This window comes from Symphalangus syndactylus, chromosome 11 (genome assembly GCF_028878055.3).
Source record: "Symphalangus syndactylus isolate Jambi chromosome 11, NHGRI_mSymSyn1-v2.1_pri, whole genome shotgun sequence".
NCBI classification, from domain to species: Eukaryota; Metazoa; Chordata; class Mammalia; order Primates; family Hylobatidae; genus Symphalangus; species Symphalangus syndactylus.
Window position 1 is genome coordinate 123146720 of NC_072433.2, and position 21657 is coordinate 123168376.

At 43.7% G+C, this 21657-nt stretch overlaps 1 protein-coding gene across 1 annotated transcript in view; it reads left to right on the forward strand.

Moving 5' to 3' along the window:
• The window catches only part of VAT1L (vesicle amine transport 1 like), a 195337-nt gene that overhangs the window by 25750 nt on the left and 147930 nt on the right, over positions 1–21657 (forward strand). Inside the window, exons 2-3 of the mRNA XM_055299635.2 lie at positions 2882–3011; positions 11228–11443. Of these exons, the coding sequence (XP_055155610.1) occupies positions 2882–3011; positions 11228–11443 (346 nt within the window). The remainder of the gene's footprint in view (positions 1–2881; positions 3012–11227; positions 11444–21657) is intronic.

A 21657-nucleotide genomic window follows, 5' to 3' on the forward strand; every position in this document is an offset into this window, starting at 1 on the left:
GGCTCTCAGTTTACCATCACTGGGCCCAGTTCATGCTGGATGGCGAATGCAGGCAGCCCAGTTGAGCAGTGTAATAAGTGTCAAAGATGAGGCCTTCTCCAGGGGGCTGCCATGTTTGCAGAAATGACAACTAATTTCTTCTAGCATTTTTCCAACAGGGCCTTGGGAAATCATTGGTTTTCATGCAAAGAAAAACACAGTAAGCTAAAATATACATGAAATGAGATGGAGTGCTTGATTCAGTTTGTGGAAATTTCCTTTACTGTTATACAGTGATGCTTTATTTATTTGGTTGTGTCAGAAAATCGGCCATTTTATACAAGTGAAGTTCAGAGATAGCTGAAGCTTTTCCATGTCAGCTGTGAAACCGTTTTTAACCCTTTTTTTATGAGTGTCTTCCTAAAATATGTCACATACTTCTGCCTTCTTAACGGAAGATGCAAATTTCAAGGCTAACATGTACTGAATACTGACGACGTACCTGGCACCACATGTCAGTGCTTTATGTGCATTAATTTTCCATGACAGCCCTGTGAAGTAAGTACTATCATAACTCCCACTTTACAGATGTGGAAACTGAGGCATGGAGAAGTTAAGTAACTTTTCACAGGTTATAGAGATAGAAGTGGTAGAATTGGGATTTGTACCACAGTCTCCCCAAGCTCTTAAGGAAGTGGCCATGTTATTGGATAACATTTCAGTTAATAAATAACCTGGATAACCACTAACCATTAAAGTAGGACCTTTGGGAGTCTACACATATCATTGAGAAATGTATCCATTACTCCAAATTCTTTGACGGCTTTTGAAAAGGAATTAGCACTCAAACTGGCAGCACGTATTTTTGAATATCCATGACCATTCCTTTATTCAGCAGATGTTACTTGAGTCCCTGCTATATTACTTCGGGTCTGATGCGTGCCAGGCAAACTGGAAGCAGAGAAATATGAGGCATGCAGATGCCTTCAAGGAGGGCGCACTTCAGAGAAACACCAGCCAGGTTCAGTATGTGAAACTTCTCTAATTTGTGCTTGGAAAAGCTTGGAGAAGGTGGTCAGTTTTGAGCCCATACTTCAAGGAAGTCACCTTACTCACCTTTATTCAGTCCCTGTGTATCAGACTCATAAGTGAGACCAGTGGGCATAGGTGGGGTTAGATGCTTTCTTGGGTCCAAAGAGACCAGGGAAGAAATAGGCAAGATGTGCTTAAGAACTAGCTCAAGTTGGCTGGGCACAGTGGCTCACGCCTATAATCCCAGCAATTTGGGAGGCCGAGGTGGGCGGATCATCTGAGGTTAGGAGTTTGAGACCAGCCTGGCCAACATGGCAAAACCCCATCTCTACTAAAAATACAAAAATTAGCCAGGCGTGTTGGTGTGCACCTGTAATCCCAGCTACTTGGGAGGCTGAGGCAGGAGAATCGCTTGAACCTGGGAGGTGGAGGTTGCAGTGAGCTGAGATCACACCATTGTACTCCAGCTGGGCGACAAGGGTGAAGCAAAACTCCATCTCAAAAAACAAGAACTAGTTCAAGTCATCTGGCTTGGAAAAGAAGCCGTGGTTGGATACTAATGGATGTTGGGTCAGACTGAAGAGTGTACTTTCTGTAGTCTGAGTCTTTCTTATATGGTGGCTTCTAAAAACAGAAAGTACAGGCTGGGTACAGTAGCTCACACCTGTAATCCCAGCACTTTGGGAGGCCGAGGTGGGCGGATCACCTAAGGTCAGGAGTTCAAGACCAGCCCGGCCAACATGGTGAAACCCCGTCTCTATTAAAAATACAAAAAATAGCCAGGTTTGGTGGCAGGCGCCTGTAATCCTAGCTACTCAGGAGGCTGAGGTAGGAGAATTGCTTGAACCTGGGAGGTGGAGGTTGCAGGGAGACGAGATTGAGCCATTGCACTCCAGCCTGGGCAGCAAGAGCAAAACTCTGTCTCAAAAAAAAAAAAAAAATTCATTAGAACCACATCTCTTGGGAAAAATGCATGTTTAATGGGATATGTTTTCCCATGTGATTAGCAAATGAGTGTTAAATGGAATTCCCAAGAGTAGTTCTGATAAAATAAAAAGAGTCCAGGAGCATTGCTAATAGCGTCATTGGAATCAAGTGTATGGTTTTCCATTATGATAACTTTGATATATTTTAATAATTTTCTTATTCCAAAAGTAATGTGTTAATCAAAAATATCTAATAATATCTCTCATCTGGAAATAACTTAGATTTTTGAAACACTCCAGTATTCCCATATCTATTGGGGCATTCATTCGATCTCTCTTCGAGTCCCCTCTCCTCCAGTGGAACATAATGTAATCTCCCGATGGCTTATATTCACATTTATGGGAGCCGTTTATGCATAGTGCTGGTGTAAGTGTGTGTGATGACTGAGGAGAGGTGATTGGTTGTTTTGAGACCTTAGGTCTTCTTTCTCTTCCTCAGGCACTGGCTGGTGGCCATTGGGTCTGGCCGCTTTCCATGTGTCTGTTTATAACCACTTCCTGGTAAATTTTTTACCTTTGATTAAGTACTAGGAACTCTAATAGCCAGGCTAGTCAATATGTTTTTAGAGTAAGCGTAAATAGGCTCTGAGAGAAGACAAAGGGGCCATCTCTTGAATCAGTGTAAACTCTGCAACTACTGTTTTCATTGCCACAAATGTATTACTTATCTGCATAGAGATAATTGAATTTTGCATTATTGGTGACATCTAGCTAAGTGGCATTACTATTAGGGGTACTTTGCCAGAAAGAAAAAAAGAAGACAGAAAGGAGTGAAGAAGGGAGGGAGGAAAGGAGGAAAAGAAAAGGAAGAAAAGAAAACCAGGTTGGTGCTTTCTTTTGGATCTCATTTTGAATTTCTCTCCTTTCACATTTGCTCTTCACAGTGGATTAAACTTCATTGACTTGATGGTGCGACAAGGGAATATTGACAACCCTCCCAAGACCCCCCTGGTGCCAGGATTTGAGTGTTCTGGGATTGTTGAAGCTCTGGGGGACAGCGTGAAAGGATATGAGGTAATGTTTCACTCTCATTTGAAGAGTAATATTCATTTGGAATCCATTGAGACAACAAAAGATGATGCAGAAAGAAATGTTTGAAATAACCTACAGCGTGCATTATTATTATTGTCTTCTTATTTGGACTGTTGACAATGTTTATAGTCATTAAGGTCTCATGCCTTCTTTATGGACTCTCTTGGTTGCTCCTGGCAGCATTCTGGTGCAGGGGGCAGGACAAATCTTGTCTCCCCCTTTATTCATGTCATGCATCTATTAAACAAAAGTATTTGGCATTTGGATTAACTAACTGTGCATAGCCCCTTCCCATATCTGGAACTCTCATTTTCTGATCATCTTCAACTCAAAATGCAACTACAAAACACAGAAGTTTGGAGGAAATGGACTCTCTATTTTATAACTTGGCTCTTTCAAATAGTCACTTAACTGGTACATTTAAGTGATCATTTATAAATCCCTAACTATTTCAGGAATTGGGAAGGTAGCATTTTGGATGAAGAAGATGTTAAAGTCAAAGAGTGGAGGTACCTGATAAGTAGAACAGAATTGGCCATGGATTGATGGCTTTGGAAGTAGGGAAATGGGCAAAAAGGTTTATTATATTATGCTGACCACTTCTGTACGTGTTCAAAATTCTCCATAATAAAACCTTTTTTAATTTGTAAAAAGATGTATGACCCTTCCTACTATTATAATGCAAATCAAATAGAAACCAGTCTATAAAAACTGAAAAACTGTCCACAAGTCAATTGCACAAAATTGCAGTAGTTTGGAGGCAGAAAAACCAATGCAAATCAGGTACAAGGGCTCTTACTCATAACTAAGTGCTCCCCTAGGGAGGAATGAACGTTTGAGAACCCGCTATAATCAGAACCAAGCAGAAGTTATCTTTTTTAAGCCTCCACCATAGCCCTGCAAAGCAAAGATTGTTATCCCCTTGCAGATGAGGTTCAGGAGGGCTCAGTAATTTTCTGTGAGGTCAGAAGGGTAGTTAGTACCAGGAGAACCCGGATTCAAATCACCAGAGCTTGTTTATCCTTCCTACAGTCCCATGATCTTCACTCCCTACTCCCAGCCCCCAAATACTGCAATAATAAATGCAGGACAGGAGAACTAAAGAAGAATCCTATAAAATGCAGTGTCAAAATGCCCTTGAAATTGAATTTGAGCCGGCTTCTCAGTCTCAGTGTGTCTGAGACTCAGTATCCTCTGAAAATATCAATATGTTCCAAATTCATTATGAAAAATGTCTGGAAATCTCATCCCACTTATCAGTATTTTTGCCAATGGTTTTCAGATAAGACAGCAGATAAATGTTGAGAAAGAGGCAGTAAATGAGCCTTTTCTTTTCTTTCATACGAATTTACATTCTTTCGTCCCCAGGTAAGCAGTGTAACCAGAGGCACACTATCTCACCCTGAAAGTGCTGCACATGAGAAATATTATCTTCTCTTCAATCCTCCACACGGTCCCCAAAGAAAAGATCATGTAGCTCACTCTGTTAACCCCGAGCATTGAATATATAACCAATTATTTTAGAATATAACAGGAAACAGGAACATCGTTTGACTTGGTTTAGAGGGAGAACTTACTATACTTGATTATGTATATTTTTCCTTTCAATATGACTTATCTTTTGCTAATTTGCCCTGGCTTGTTTACTATCAAGCCCACCCTTCAAACTCTCTCCCTTCTAACGACTTGTGGCTGCACAAAAAAATAAGTCACCTACTCCTTTCCAGTTAGGGTGTGATATGGGAGAAAACTGACACTAATATTCCGTCTATAATTTTGACTTAAGATCTTCAGTCATATCGGAGATGGAATCCCTTGCAGAAGCACACTGAATAGCTCTCTTGGTTTGATAGATTGCAAGCGATGATGAAAAGCTGTCACCGGAGGCCGAGTAATAAAGGAATAACTTGGGTGCATTCTGGCCAGGACTGATTTTTTTTTCTTAGCAGAATCAAATAATGAGATGAAGTGGATATGTTTTAAATGTGCCTGCCTCTGGACTCTGAGGCTGGAGCTGAACCTATGGCTTGGGCATATTTGCTATTTTTGATAATGAAATGGAAGTGATGGAGAAAAGTCAAAGGAGAGATGTGGGAGCAGCCAGCCCTGCAGTGATGGCCATGAGCACCACTGTCAAGGTGGTTGAAATATTCTGTTCAATACCCTCTGTACTGACCCTGGAGGCCATCACCTACTCTGTGGGACTGACGCTGTGTCTTTGGGTTTTCGTGATTCTGTGAAGAACAGGATGCTAGTATTAGACCCTAGTCATCTTCTGATGCACTGAAGATGGTATTCTTTTCTTTTTTTTTTTCTTTTTAGATGGAGTCTCACTCTGTCACCTAGGCTAGAGTGCAGTGCCACAATCTCAGCTCACTGCAACCTCTGCCTCCCGGGTTCAAGTGCTTCTCCTACCTCAGCTTCCTGAGTAGCTGGGATTACAGGTGCCTGCCACCACACCTGGCTAATTTTTTGTATTTTTAGTAGAGACGGGGTTTCACCATGTTGGCCAGGCTGGTCTCGAACTCCTGACCTCAGTTGATCCACCCACCTCAACCTCCCAAAGTGCTGGGATTACAGGCATGAGCCACCACGCCCAGCCTGAAGATGATAATCTTCACATTCATTAATTGGTCTTCACCCCTTCCAGGGATTGGGACACTCACTGATAGTGGGACAGTCTCTCTTTCCCCTCAGTTTCCTCCTCAGACAGCTGTTCCTCCTGCTTTCTGAAATATAATGAGTCAGTATTTAACTGCCGATTGCTAAACTGTGAATTCCATCAGGTCAGGAACCAGTCTGTTCTTTTAAAGAGCAAACATGTATTGCTCTTTCCTCATTTTCCATGCACCATGTTAAGTGCATTGTGTGTGTATCATGCCATTTAGTTTTCATAAGGACCCTTTACTAATATTATACCCATTTCAGAGCTGAGGAAACTGAGCCCTGAAAAGTTCAACTAACATTTCCACACTTTATAGGTTCCTCTGTTATGCACCCTTACATAACTTTATGTTTCCTTTGGAGCATTTTTCTCAAGTGCAATGAATTAATGATTTGTATCTGGAATCAGACTATCTGAGGTCATTTCTTTCATGGTTTCAAGAGGATTCAGGTGGACTCCCACACCTGGTCAGATTGAACTTTTACTTAACACTAGGAGGAGATGACAACAGTCACGGTGACTCCCAGAGTTCCCGTGATTCTCCCTCTACAAATATATTCCCACTAAGAAAACTCACCGTGGCCTTGGCTGAGGCTACTTCCAGCTAGATGAACAAGTGCTGCTTTAGAATCCCCCTAAAATCAGCAAAAACACACATTTAGCTGAAGACCAAACCCCTTGCCAAGAAAAGGAAAGCTCATCGACGCTCACATCCTCAAGCTCAAGCTCTGTAGGGCTGTTTCCCATTGTTTCTGTATCTTTTCCTGCAGAATAAGAGAAGGACCCTCAAACCAGCATGAGCCGCCAGTCAGGATAGCCTCCTTTTAGTAACAGCTTGTCCTAGCAACACCAAGAAGATGGAAACTGGCTAGAACAAGGAAGAGCTCTACAGAGAGACAGATCTGAACTGGAAGCCTTCTGCTTCTGCTCTTCAAAGGCTCCTTCACCTTCTAGCCTCAATTTTCCAATCTATATAATGGGCACAGTAATAGTTCATTATTAGTCATGAACTTCAAGAACTACATGGAGTTCTTGTGGGAATTATATAAGGTCACGTAAATAAAGGCACTTAGCGCAGATTCAGGAACATATTAGTTTTTGTTTTGGTAAATGCCATTGATTATTATCAATAACAATAGCTCCTAGCAGCCCCTTCCCCAGCAGAGTTTCCCTGCCCCAGCAGTCCCTGCCCTAGCAGGGCATTCTAGTCAATTGCAGGCACTGGTTTTCTCCCTTTAGACCTAGAGATGTTTCCTATGAGACTACTGAAAACTTCTCCAGGATTGAATTTCTTCCCTTATTCTCTCCCACTTCCCACCCATGGAGAAGTTAGACAAGGTTCAGTTACTTGTAATTATCCATCAACCCATCACTCACTATGCACCAAGCATTGGGTCATGCATTGAGAATCCATAAATCAATAAGACCCAACCTCTGCCCTCTGAGATCTCCGCATTTAGAGAGGGAGCAAGTCATGTAAAAGGATAAGCCAATATAATGGGATCTGCATAGTTATGAAGGATTATATAAGGAATTAGGTGGACTTTTGTTGAAATCTTGTCCTTTTTTTTTTTTTTTTTTTGAGATGGGAGTCTCACTCTGTTGCCCAGGCTGAAGTGCACTGGCATGATCTCAGCTCACCACAACCTCCATCTCACAGGTTCAAGTGATCCTCCTGCCTCAGCCTCCCAAGTAGCTGAGACTACAGCCACATCTGGCTAATTTTTTTGTATTTTTGGTAGAGAAGGAGTTTCACCATGTTGGCCAGTCTCATCTCAAACCCCTGACCTCAAGTAATCTATGTTCCTCAGCCTCCTAAAGTGCTGGGATTACAGGCGTGAGCCACGGTGCCCAGCCTGAAATCTTGACTTTACCACTTACAACTGTGTGGTCTTGGGCAAGTTAATTAACTGCTCTGAGGTTTACGTCCCAGTCCATAACATGGGAACAATAATAAAAGCTACCATATGGAGTTGTCATAAGAGTTAAATGCAGTAATTTAATTTGCTGTCTACTCAGTGCCAGCACACAAGCAGCACTCAATAAACACAGATACTAACAGCAATAAGAAGAGATGTCAGTTCTGCTTTTGTAGGGGAAGGTTGGTCGTCAGGGAAAGTTTTGGAGAAAAGAACATTTGAGCTGAGCTTTAAAGGAAAATCAAATATTTTCCCGAAAGAAAGAGAGCACCAAGTGCAGAAATAGCAGATACAAAAGCGTAAGGGTGTGAGCATGAAGCTTCCCGTGTTTCCTGCTGCTTTTCCAGCATGGCCATAAGGGAGACACAGGCGTCAATACTGAATAGACACAGGGGTTGATCCTTCCCTTCTCCTTTGCTCACATTGTCTGAGCTCCCACCCACTGCTGCCACTTTTTATTGTTAGCTGATGTTTTATTTTTATTTATTTATTTATTATTTATTTATTTATTTTGAGACAGAGTTTCGCTTTTGTTGCCCAGGCTGGAGTGCAATGGCGAGATCCTGGCTCACTGCAACCTCTGCCTCCCAGGTTCAAGTGATTCTCCTGCCTCAGCCTCCCGAGTAGCTGGGATTACAGACATGCGCCACCACGCCTGGCTAATTTTGTATTTTTAGTAGAGACGGGGTTTCTCCATATTGGTCAGGCTGGTCTTGAACTCCCAAGACCTCAGCATCCCAAAGTGCTGGGATTACAGGCATGAGCCACTGTGCCTGGCCTGGCTAATGTTTTATTCTTGATTGTACCCTCTCTGGGACAGACTGCTGTCACCACCAGTGTGGAGAGCCACCCTCTTCCAGTATCCAAGAAATCTGGGGTCATTTAGGGGCTTGGGGGAGGGGAGAGAAGAAGGCACGTGGGGGCTGAGCCACACATAACATACAGATAAGTCTAGGCATGGACCTCTCCCTCTCCAGCAGTCCTGGGAGGATTCAGAGAGGGGAAGACCTGCTTAGGTTTATGCCAGGCTACCCAAGCATAAGGAAAGTAGATGCAAGGAGGCAGTGAGAATGTCCTCCTCGCCCAGCTGTCGGATCGTCACATTGATTAATTACTTGCCTCTTTTCTCAAAGCGAGCAGACTAGACTTTGCCTTGCTCTTGTTGCTGTCACAAGAGCCCCAGAAGACACACTGGGGCAGAGCAATTTGATTCTGTGGTTCAGGTGTCTTTCCTGAATTAGGTAACCCAAACCCCCACCCCCGACAGAGCTGCCCTGGCAGCTGGAGCAGAGGTGGCCAGGCTCACTTAGAACATTGTTGATGCTGTCCCCAACTGTCTCATTCACCTGAACTTCTCATTACCCAGGTCTGAATGGTGCCAAGATCAGTCTGTTGTCTTTATACTATATCATTCTGTAGCCAAACGGACGATCAAGTCCTCTGGATCCCGTTCCAGATGCACACTGAGGCTGAAGCAGCTCTATTCCAAAATACACAGAACTGGCCAACCTGGAAAATCCCCAGGGTTTTGGGAGCGCTCACCTCCAGGCTACTCTGACATTCCTTGACCCCACCCACCATTCCCACACCCAAAAAATGAACTCTGTTCTCTTTGGACCAATATCTGAAACGTCGCCATCATAGTTTCATGCTTTTGGCTTAAGACTGAATTCTTTGCTGAAATATCCCTTCCAAGTAGATTTGCCTCTAAGCCCTATCACTCATAGCACTTGCCATATGAAAATATCAAGGAATATGAATAATTTAAAAGCATGAGCTATACCTCATTTACAGTTATATCTCCAGTGCCTAGAACCTAAGATCAAGAAGGGGCTTCATATGCAAGCACGGCGGGTGCTTATTATGATGTTATGGAAAAATACTTGGAATTAGACAGGCTTCACTCTGTATGTCATTAGGCAAGATATTCAACCATTCTTAGTCTCAGTTTCTTCATAATTATAATAAAAATAATATCCTATTAAGCTTTCATGTAGATTAAATAACTGACAAAACGAAGATTACAGTCTAGTACATTATGATTGTTTAGCAAATCATAGATTTTATAGTGATCAAATGTACATACAGAAAAACCTCTCGGCCGGGCACAGTGGCTCACGCCTGTAATCCCAGCACTTTGGGAGGCCAAGGCGGGTGGATCACTGAGGTCAGGAGTTCGCAACCAGCCTAACATGGTGAAACCCCGTCTCTACTAAAAATACAAAGATAAATAAATAACCAGGCATGGTGATGCGTGCCTGTAATCCGAGCTACTTGGGAGGCTGAGACAGGACAATAGCTTGTACCTGGGAGGCAGAGGTTGCAGTGAGCTGAGATCGCACCATTGCACTCCAGCCTGGGAAACAAGAGCGAAACTCCATCTCAGAAAAAAAAAAAAGAAAAGAAAAAGAAAAGCCTCGCGTGAGGAGAAATCCATTCTCCAACCAGGCTATAAGTTCCTCATGCTTGGCTATGGGGACTACATTTTTGAGAAGCCCTAAAGGAAGGACAGAAGTTTGCCAGGTGAAAGGATGGTTTCAAAAGAATGAAGGAAGGCTCTGCATTGTTTTGCTACCTTCCTTAGATGCACTGACACTTCCCACGACTTTTGCTACCACCTAAATAATGTTCAGAGTTTCAAGGAATGGGTTCTCAACTAACCAACTTAGCTGGTTCTGGAGAGGAGAGGGTAGTGGCTGAAGATGGGTAGACAAGAAACATAGAGCTGTCAATCGTTCATTAAATCAGTTGTATTACTTGTGAAATGTATGTATTAGCTTTTTTCACTGCAAATGTATTTTTAAAGTTATTCGTTTCATCAAAGTATTAAAAAATGATTCTGGGCCGGGCACAGTGGCTCACGCCTGTAATCCCAGCACTGTGGGAGGCTGAGGCAGGTGGATCACGAGGTCAGGAGATCAAGACCATCCTGGCTAACACAGTGAAACCCCGTCTCTACTAAAAATACAAAAAATCAGCCGGGCGTGGTGGCAGGCGCCTATAGTCCCAGCTACTCTGGAGGCTGAGGCAGGAGAATGGCGTGAACTCGGGAGGCGGAGCTTGCAGTGAGCTGAGATTACGCCACTGCACTCCAGCCTGGGTGACACAGCGAGACTCCGTCTCAAAAAAAATAAATAAATAAAAAATGATTGTGATACTCAAAAATTTGGATAGAGTTCTCAAGTGTATGAGTCAGGAGAAACCGTGCGTTTGTACCATGGATAGCTCCCAATAAGGCTTTTTTTTTTTTTTGGAGATGGAGTCTTGCTTTGTTGCCCAGGCTGGAGTGCAATGGCGTGATCTCAGCTCACTGCAACCTCCACCTCCTGGGTTCAAGTAGTTCTCCTGCCTCAGCCTCCTGAATAGCTGGGACTACAGGCATGTGCCATCATGCCTGGTGAATTTTTGTATTTTTACTAGAGACGGGGTTTCACCATGTCAGCCAGGCTGGTCTTGAACTCCTGACCTCGAGTGATTCACCCGCCTCAACCTCCAAAAGTGCTGGGATTATAGGCATGAGCCACAGCGCCTGGCCAGCTCCCAGTAATTCTGTTCTCTCCTTGAGCCTCTATCATTAGGTAGCCTCCACTAACTCTGTGTTTCCCCATGCCCAGATTGGAGACCGTGTCATGGCATTTGTCAATTACAATGCCTGGGCAGAGGTGGTCTGCACACCAGTGGAGTTTGTCTACAAGATCCCGGATGACATGAGCTTCTCCGAGGCTGCTGCATTCCCCATGAACTTCGTCACAGCCTACGTGATGCTGTTTGAAGTTGCCAACCTCCGGGAAGGGATGTCTGTGCTCGTGCACTCAGCTGGTGGTGGCGTGGTAAGTCAGCTGTTTGTAACTTCTCTTCTTTAAGATCATGATGGTGGAAGTGGAGTGACACCACCCTGAGGTCTTATGTGAGCTATGTCCTTTAGTAGGAATCATCACTGTGGTTCTGGTAGAGTTCACATGGACAGCAGAGCCCATATAGATGATTGCACTGGGGATAGGATAAGCCTGAGAGATGGTTTCTCTGGAGTTTTGGAAGGTCGCCAAAATGGCCTGTGAGGACACAATGGCTTTCAGAGATGGTTCCTGTTGAGAAGCATTCTCAACAGTCTTGGTATCATGATGAAAAGTTGTGTCAATCATTGTAAGATGTCTCACAAGTCATCTACTACTGCTATTATTTGAAATCACAAAATGGTCATTTTGTCAGTGACTTAGTTTTTTCAGTAAATTGCAGTGGACTTGAGATGGTTCCCATATTAATGACATTCTTACTAATTTGTATTCTGCTATATTTTCTTGAGTGGGAGAAAGGTGGGCACAGATCGTACCAGCACACTAGAAATCATACATAAACCTAAGTACATTCATGAAAGTGGTTGCACATGTCAATGTCATCTGTCAGGTGTGTCTCTGCCAAGGGAGAGAATGGTGGAAATCAAAATTTCTGTTCTGGATTTCAGGGATGGCAGAAGCTTCTCCCATGGTTTGTCTGTGTCTCAGTGCCAGTCATTCAGTGTATATTGCATGCCCACTACATGGCAAGCACTATGTCTGTCATTGGTCTACTGGGGTCTGGGTGGAACGTTAGTGTTTCTGAGAGTGGAAGGTACTACCCACTAGTTCAAAACATATTAGTTAAACACATAGCATGTTCTAGATTCTGTGGATATAGAGATTAATCCCCTATCTTAGAGGCTTTGAGAGGTTCTCAGAGTCACTGATTCTGTAGTTTGACGAACTCAGAAATAAACTTTTAAGATTTGGTGTATCTCAGAGATATTTCACTGGAGGTTTTGCTAGCATACCATTGATTTTAAAAAAGGAAAACTTGGCTTTCTGTAACTATCGAAACTCTATATAGTGTAGAGTACATTTCTGTTGTTTTTATCTAAGAAAACAAGCTCACATCCAGAACCATGAAGGCAAACATAGGAAACTTTAGGAATGCCTTAAGAAAAATATCTTCAATGACTTTAGCAAATTTGCTGATACTTTTCGACCACGAATAAAGACATACTAAAAGCTAAGAATCCCGTAGAAAAGAAATGGCTTTCAGTTCCAGCGAATCTGTTAACAGCAACCAAGCTATTTAGAATGCTGGCATTTATGATCTTAGTGTGCTCAGCATGCAAAGCACTAGAGACTTGTTTTCATACTATCAGCATAAGCTTCAGTCTTTACAATGATGCTGGACTCAGTTCTGCTGAGAATTAGTGTTTATACATTGACACCTATGACATTTCATTTCATGTTTTTATTTTTATTGTTTTGTTCTTGGAGCAAAGAAGAATGTATCAGGGGCATATGTCTTACAAAAGAGAAAATAATCTCGGAAAATAAAAAAGTTTTTATCATGCTCTATTCTGGGCTTACAGATGCTACCAACAATACTGACTAAAGTATAAAACAGGTGAAGGAACTGGGGAAAGTGGACATTGAGGGTTGGAAAATAAGTCAATGCACATAGCACAGGCTATGTTGTCCTAAAACTTTGCTGAAGATGAACAATTTTGTCTCTTAGCTTTCTAATAGTGAGTGAAAATAGGGGGACATGGTCATCCACGTGAACTAGTGTTCATTTGATTGAAATAAAGCAGTTACTAGGGGTAACCATAACTAACACTGGTTTTGGGGACCAGAGGACTCTTTCTTTCTCTGTGGTTTCTCATAAGAAATGTATGCTGAAATGCAATAAACATCCTCAACAAAGCTGTTACAGTAAATGCAACTATTTCCATGAAGTTTTTTCTTATGGTGCACTCCTAATGTAATCTAAGAGCATCAGTGTAAAGCAAAATTTAGTGAGAGCATATATTCTGGGGCCAAAAGGATGTGGTCTGGTTTAATCTTCAGACAGAGTTGAAAAACGCAGTTGGACCTATCTCTCAGATGGACTGATCTCTTTCAGTAGTGTTCTCTCAAACGAGATTTGATAGGTGGTGAGTGGCAGTTCAAGGTTACCATTAGAGAAGAGATTTTTGGCCAAGTGCAGATCCACATATGTGAACACTCCGCGGAGCTGGGATGAGTTGGGCACTGTCTTACAAAATCTAAGGAGTCCTGCAGAGAGCCCCCACCATCACACTCCCCTGCAGGGAGAGACCAGTGAGTCCATGGTATCTGTATGTTACCTTACCTGGCAAAAGGAACTTTACAGTTATGACTAAAGTAAGGACGTTGAGATAGGGAGGTTATCCTGCATTATTCAGGATGACCCAGTGTCGTCACAAGAGTCCTTAAAGGTGGGAGTGGGGGCCAGGCACGGTGGCTCACACCTATAATCCCAGCACTTTGGGAGGCCGAGGCGGGCGGATCACCTGAGGTCGGGAATTCGAGACCAGCCTGGCCAACATGGAGAAACCCCCATCTCTATAAAAATACAAAATTAGTTGGGCATGGTGGGGCATGCCTGTAATCCCAGCTACTTAGGAGGCTGAGGCAGGAGAATCGCTTGAACCCGGGGAGGCAGAGGTTGCAGTGAGCTGAGATCGTGCCATTGCACTCCAGCCTGGACAACAAGAGCAAAAGTCCATCTCAAAAAATAAAAAAATAAAAAATAAAACAGGCGGGAGTGGGAAGTAGAAGAATCAGAGAGAGATTGAGAGAAGCTACACTGCTGGCTCTGATGGAGGAGGAGGCTGTGAACCAAGGAAGCAGGTGGCCTCTAGATGCTGGAAGAGGCAGGAAACGGATCCACCTCTGGAGCTTTCAGAAGGAACACAACCCTGCTAAGACCTTCATTTTAGCCCAGTGAAACCCATTTTGCCCTTCAGACCTCTGGCACTTTAATATCCTAAATCTGTGTTTTGAGCCACTAAGTTTGTGCTAATTTGTTACCACTTATGAGAAACTGATACTACCACTTTCCCAGGGCTGCCTCTCTCCCTCCCTTTTCATTATGGCCCGCCAGCAGAGGCCTGAAGAAAATCAAAGTAGCGAATTGCAGAACTAGGATTCCTACCTCAATTTGGCTGATTCCAAAACCTCTTCTCTTTCCATTCAGCAACCCAAAATGTTGGGAGAGCCAGCCCAGATTCTTCAGTCCTTCATTTAACAAATATTTGTTCAACCTCTACCCAGGGCTCAGCATAGATGTCTTCAAGATCCAAAAGACAGGCCCAGGTACATATTTCCTAATTTGATGTTGATGAGATGACAAAGAAGATTAAACCTAGTAATAGCTGGGGCAAAGTTTCCTAAATAGGGTTATGTAAAGTGGGTAGCCCTAATGGCACCAAGACTTCTGTCCGAGTTTCATCAAAGGCTGAGATGGGGAATTTGCAGACAGCATATGAGGAATACCAAACTTGGCTATGGTTTTAAGGAAAACTGAATACAGCACGGAAAAATAATTCAATCTGGAGCAGGATACACTCTCATTGGAATTGCCCACTGCCTCCATGCTCTGTCATATCTTTGAGGACATTGCTTTCCTCTGACAATAGCATGACAAGATGGCCCCAAATGGCAGTGCTCTTAGTAAGATCTTTAGAAACTGGTTGAAAATTGGGTCACAATCCTTTAAAGGAAAAGTAACAAAACAAGTAACAGAATGACACTCATGTTGGGACCTCAAGAGTTTTGTTGCCAGTTCTGTTTAATAAGCCTTGCTGATGAAGCTGCAATGACTCTGAGCTTCTTGATCCAGGTGTGCTCAGTTTCTGGAGAGTGGCATTACTGTTCCTGTGAGGTTATTTGCATTTGTGTCTGATATCTGATGCTTTGTAGTTTTCAGAGTCCTCTTACCTTTATCATCATATCATCTGAGCGGAGATTACTATAGGCAGTGAGCAAGCATCATTCCCATTTTACAGAAGTGGAAGCTAATGGTTAGAGAAGATGAAGTGAGCCTAGGTGCCAGCATGTGCCCCGGCTTCCTGACCCCATTTGATGCTGTCACTGCTGCACCACCACCAGCCAGCCCCTAGAGGGACATGAGATGTGCCTCCATTCTGTGCCTTTTCAGAAACTGTCTCAGGGAAGATAAGGCAAGATCAGCACTCTCCCCTCCAGCCACCCTGACCTTCTCATTCTACTCTGAACACTCTTTATCTTATGGTGTACTCCTAATGTAATCTAATGGCATCAAAGTATGCAAAATTTGAAGCTCTGAACCTCTGTGCCTTTTCATATGCTGTTTTTTTCTCTCCAAAATGGTATTCTCTCCCAATTCAGATGTCAGCTCCTCTGGGAAGCCATACTGTCCTCTCTTGTCTGGGTAGCCTTAACCCTTTAATAAAAGCTATAGGAGAATCCTTGCAGCCTTTTATTTGGTTATGGTTTGATATGGTTTGGCTGTGTCCCCACCCAAATCTCATCTTGAACTATGGCTCCCATAATTCCCACATGTTGTGGGAGGGACCCAGTGGGAGGAGTCTTTCCCGTGCTGTTCTTGTGATACTGAGTAAGTCTCACAAGATCTGATGGTTTTATAAAGGGGAGTTCCCCTGCACAAGCTCTCTTCCCTGCCACCATGTAAGACATGACTTTGCTCCTCCTTTGCCTTCCACCATGATTATGAGGCCTCCCCAGCCGTGTGGAACTGCGAGTCCATTAAACCTCTTATTCTTTTTTTGTTGTTGTTGAGATGGAGTCTCAGTGTGTCTCTCAGGCTGGAGTGCTGTGGCGCAATCTCAGCTCACTGCAGCCTCCGCCTCCCAGGTTCAAGGGATTCTCATGCCTCAGCCTCCTGAGTAGCTGGGATTACAGGCCCGAGCCACCACGCCCAGCTAAGTTTTGTATTTTTAGTAGAGACGGGGTTTCACCATGTTGGCGAGGCTGTTCTCGAACTCCTGATCTCGGGTGATCCGCCCGCCTCGGCCTCCCAAAGTGCTGGGATTACAGGCATGAGCCACCACATCCGGCCAAACCTCTTATTCTTTATAAGTTACCCAGTCTTGGGTATTTCTTTATTAGCAATGTGAGAACACAATAATACATGGTTTCATCCTCCCAGCAACATTTCACGGGCAGAGTTATCATCTACTGAAGGCTGGGTTGTTTGGTAAGAAGAAGACAGGCAAACCTGAATCCAATCTTCAGCTCTGTCATTTAATAGGTGGTGGGGGGACACTAGGCAAAAAACTTAGTTTCTATAAAATGAAAATGGTAACATTTACCTCACGTAAGGATTAAGGGAGAAACAAAGGGCTTAGCAGAATACTTGACATATAGTCTATAAATGGTAAGAAGAGAGAGGATGAGGCAGAGAAGAAAGACAGCAGAAGGGAGGGAGAGGTTTCTTTATATTCATAGTACTGGGCACCCATCAGTGGCTGAATAAATGTTTATTGAATTACTCCTGGCCAAATATTTGATGTGGAAAAGGTGCTGCTTCCATGTGTGTGTCATACTCCCTGAGATGATGAGAATGACATTTTACCTTTCTGATATTCTTTCCCCAAACCCATAACCCCAATTTAATCATGATAAAACATAGTACAAGCCCAAAATGAGGGAAAGTCTATAAAATACCTGACCAGTACTCCTCAAACCTGTTACGGTAATGAAAACCATAGGAAGAGACTGAGAAACTATCACAGATGAGAAGAGACAAAGGAGCTATGAGAAATACATGCAAAATGTGGTTTCCTGGACTGAAAGGGGCCATTAATGGAAAAACTGATGGAATCGGAATAAAGTCTGCAGTTTAGTTAGCTGTTTGGTATCTGTGGTTTCTTTTGTGTTTTTTGTTTATTTGTTTGTTTTTTGTTTCTCTTTTTTTTGGAGACGGAGTCTTTCTCTGTCACCCAGGCTGGAGTGCAGTGGCTTGATCTCGGCTCACTGCAACTTCTGCCTCCTGGGTTCAATTGATTCTCCTCGCTCAGCCTCCTGAGTAGCTGGGACTACAGGCACCTGCCACCACGCCTGGCTAATTTTTTTTTTTTTTTTTTTTTTTTTTTTTTTTTTTTTTTTTTTTTTGGATTTTAGTAGAGACGGGGATTCACCTTGTTGCCCAGGCTGGTCTCGAACTCCTGAGCTTGGGCAATCTACTCACCTCGGCTTCTCAAAGTGCTAGAATTATAGGTGTGAGCCACCGTGCCCAGCCCCAGTGTTGTTTCTTTAGTTTTGATGTGTACCATAGCAATGTCAGGTGTTGGCATTAAGGAAGTATGGGAAAAGGGTATCTTGGAAATCTCTGTATTGTCTTTTCAATCTCTCGGTAAAACTAAAGTTATTCCAAGATAAAGAGTTGGAGAGAAACACGGAGAGACAGACTATTTTACCCAAAGGACTCCACGAAGGCAAATGACTTTTCAAATTCTTTCACCTCCAGCTCTACCATGATGTGGTCTTAGCTTTCCCTAACATGAGGACAGTTTAGACACAAGCTAAAGACAGCTGTAACTTCCTGTAGTCTGGTCCCAATTGAAGGTCACAGGAAGGGCTGGAAGAAGCATCCCTGGATCTCTACTGGGCTCAGTTGAGGTTTTCGCGACAGGCATCCAGCTAAGACATTTGGGGAAAATACTAAGCAGGCTGAGAGAAGCTTCTCTGATCCCCACAGCCTTGGCTGAACCATAGACCTTGGAAAGGAAAGCAGAACTTAACTTTCAGATGGAGTTAAATTTGGTAACTCAATGATTAAATTCTATTCGTTATGTATGAGGCATTTCCCAGTGTCATTCAAACTATTTAAAAGGATGAACCACACAAGGGAGGGGAAGAATCTATAAAGGGGGCATTATGAGGCCTTTCCACACCATCTGTGTGCCTGAGTACTTGTGGTCCTCCCTGAACCAACACCATCTTATCATTAAACCACAAGAGCATGGAGCAAGTAAGGATCTTCAGTGGCTGAAGGATTTGTACATGCAGGATACAGTCATACAGTTTTAGCAGAAAAGACAAAACCATCTATAGCATCACCACAGGAGTATATTTTGATGAAAAGAAAACCATCATTGACCCTAAAAGCCACCAATATCTACCCAGTTACTCAAGTTAGCAACCCAAGAATCATGGTTTGCTCTTCTTCAGCATGCTACAAGTTTCCAAATCCTGTGATTCATTCATTTACTTATTCACTTATTCAACATATATGCAGTGAGGGCCTACTGTGTTCAAGACATTGAATTAGATGCTAGGAATTCAGTAGGGAATAAGACAGATTCTCTTCTTTCAATGAGAAGCCCTATACATTGATGGGCGTATAAATCAAATAGTCACATGGATAACTTTGCCAAGTGCTACACCAGGGAGATACAAGGTGATATGAGTATTGAGAACAGAGACCTGACCTGCACCAGAGGAGGTGAGGGGTGGAATCAGGGAAGGCATCCCCAGGGAAGTGGCATTTAACTCTAAACTGTGGATGATACGCAGATAAATTGAACAAGCATGGAGGACAAGGGTCTTCATGAAAAGTGGTAGTGGGCTGTGCGCGGTGGCTCACACCTGTAATCCCAACACTTTGGGAGGCTGAGGCGGGCAGAACACGAGGTCAGGAGTTCGACACCATCCTGGCCAACATGGTGAAACCCCGTCTCTACTACAAATATAAAAAATAGCTGGACGTGGTGGCATGTGCCTGTAATCCCAGCTACTAAGGAGGCTGAGGCAGGAGAATTGCTTGAACCAGGGAGTCAGAGGTTGCAGTGAGCCGAGATCACACCATTGCACTCCAGCCTGGCGACAGAGTGAGACTCTGTCTCAAAAAAAAAGAAAAAGAAAAAAAAAAGAAAAGTGAAAGTGGGAATGGGCATTCAGGAGAGGTGAGGGGGGCTTCATTAGAAGTGGAGGTGGGCTGGGCTTTCATGAGACTTGGAATGGGGGTAGGCTTTCATATAAAGAATTCCGGACAGTAGGGCGTTTCTTACATCACCTAACTCTCTCTCTTCCATCCACTGCTGTTTTACTTCTGGCCCCAGTATCTCTCCCCACGTGACTGCAGCAGCTATTCAACAGGCTTCCTTGTCAGTTTCCTCTCCTTAATCTTTTCACTCCTTACTTGCAGCCGGAATGGTTCTCCACGAGTACCAATCTGTTCTTGTCACTTCCTGTTGCTAATCCACAGTGGCTCCCATTGTTCTCAGGACAAGTTCAGGCCCCTTAGCTTCTGGACATGCACAGCTCTCATTATCTAGGCCCTTGCCTTCCTTTCTCTTTCTCTCTCTCTCCACTTTCCCTCTATTTCTCCTTAGTTCAGTAATTCCAAAGGACTTGCAGCCTCTGTAAGGTGTGTGGCCCTTGCCTATTCTATAAAAGCTTTGTAATCTGCTTTTATGGACAGAATTGCTGCTTGTAAGCAGCTGCCCAGCCAGAGACTACATTTTTAAACCATCCTCCCTGCCCCCTGCCCTAGTACCTAGCAGGGCCCATGCATCTAAGTTTGGACCAACGAAACATGGACAGAGGTATGCGATGCACATCACTTCCAGGCCTGCCCCGTCCTGTGAGATCCTCCATGATCTCTCCTTCTTTCTCTCCAGTTTTCTAGTAGGTGTTGAAGTCAACCTGGGAAGCCCATGTTAAAGATTACAGAGCCTTCTTCGGCCTGGGACCCCGAATAACTCCACTCTCTTCTCCTATCCCCCATCTCTACCCAGTCCCTGCATTTGAGCCTCATGTGACCAAGGGAGAAAAAAAAGAAGCTTCTGTTGTCTTAAACCACTAAGATTCCAGGCCCTTGACATCGCCTAGCATGTATTACGCTTTTCTGCATCCCAGACTGCATCCTCCTCATCCCTCCATTTTCCTAAGATTAATGGCCTGGGCCCTGGAGTCAGTCTATGTCCAAAGCTTACCACCGTGGGCAAAATACTTCTCAGTTTCCTCATTCACGTCATGGGAATAATAACAACGCATTTATTCCTCAGAGGGTCTCTATGTATGTTAACTGAGCTGATGCTTGGGAGACACTAAACATAGGACCAGGCATAAAGTAAGTGTTAGCTATCATTATTATTGTTATTGTTATTCCTATTAAGTGTTGATTTGCTTTTTTTTTTTAATTTCATTCCACCAAACCTATAAGCCCCTCCATCAAAGCAACTGATTCTTATTCTTTTTGTGTCTGGTTCCTGCCACGTAGTAAATGCAGTAAATACTTGTGAATCAAAAAGCTGTCACAAGCCATTTTTTTCTATATTCTAGAAGAGTTATTTGCTGAACTAAGGAGAGCCCTGCCAACTGAGTTAATCCCAGAGAGAGGAAAAATCATTCCCAGTGATCTTGTAAATTTAAATCTATTAAGCAGTCTTTGGGGTTCTTTCTCATACTATCCAACAGTCTGAATATCCTTTCCAGATTTTTTTGGCTGCCTCTGGTATGTAATATTCATTAAGTGAGGTCCCCTTTTCATGGCCCCTGTGGCTGTCCCAGCATCACTCCATCCATGATCCCATGGTCCAGCTGTGCTGAGTCCATTTCCTTCAAGGCCCCAACTAGCAGGCAGTGCATGGGATCTCAGAGCTGGAAGGGAATTAAGACATACACTCACTTTTGTCAGTCAAGTACTATGTACCAGGCTCTTCAAACATGCTGTTCATGGCAGGGGGTGGTGGCTTACACGTGTAATCCCAACACTTTGCGGGGCCAAGGCAGGCAGATCACTTGAGGTCAGGAGTTCGAAACCAGCCTGGCCAACATGGTGAAACCCTATCTCTACTAAAAATACAAAAATTAGCCGGGCATGGTGGTGGATGTCTGTAATCCCAGCTACTCGGGAGGCTGAGGCAGGAGAATCACTTGAACCCGGGAGGCAGAGGTCACAGTGAGTCAAGATTGTGCCATTGCACTCCAGCCTGGGCAAAAAGAGTAAAACTCTGTCTCAAGAAAAAAAAAAAAAAAAAAGTCTGGGCGCGGTGGCTCACGCTTGTAATCCCAGCACTGGGGGAGGCCGAGGCGGGCGGATCACGAGGTCAGGAGATCGAGACCACGGTGAAACCCCTTCTCTACTAAAAATACAAAAAAAATTAGCCGGGCGTGGTGGCGGGCGCCTGTAGTCCCAGCTACTCGGACAGGCTGAGGCAGGAGAATGGCGTGAACCCCGGGGGACGGAGCCTGCAGTGAGCCCAGATCACGCCACTGCACTCCAGCCT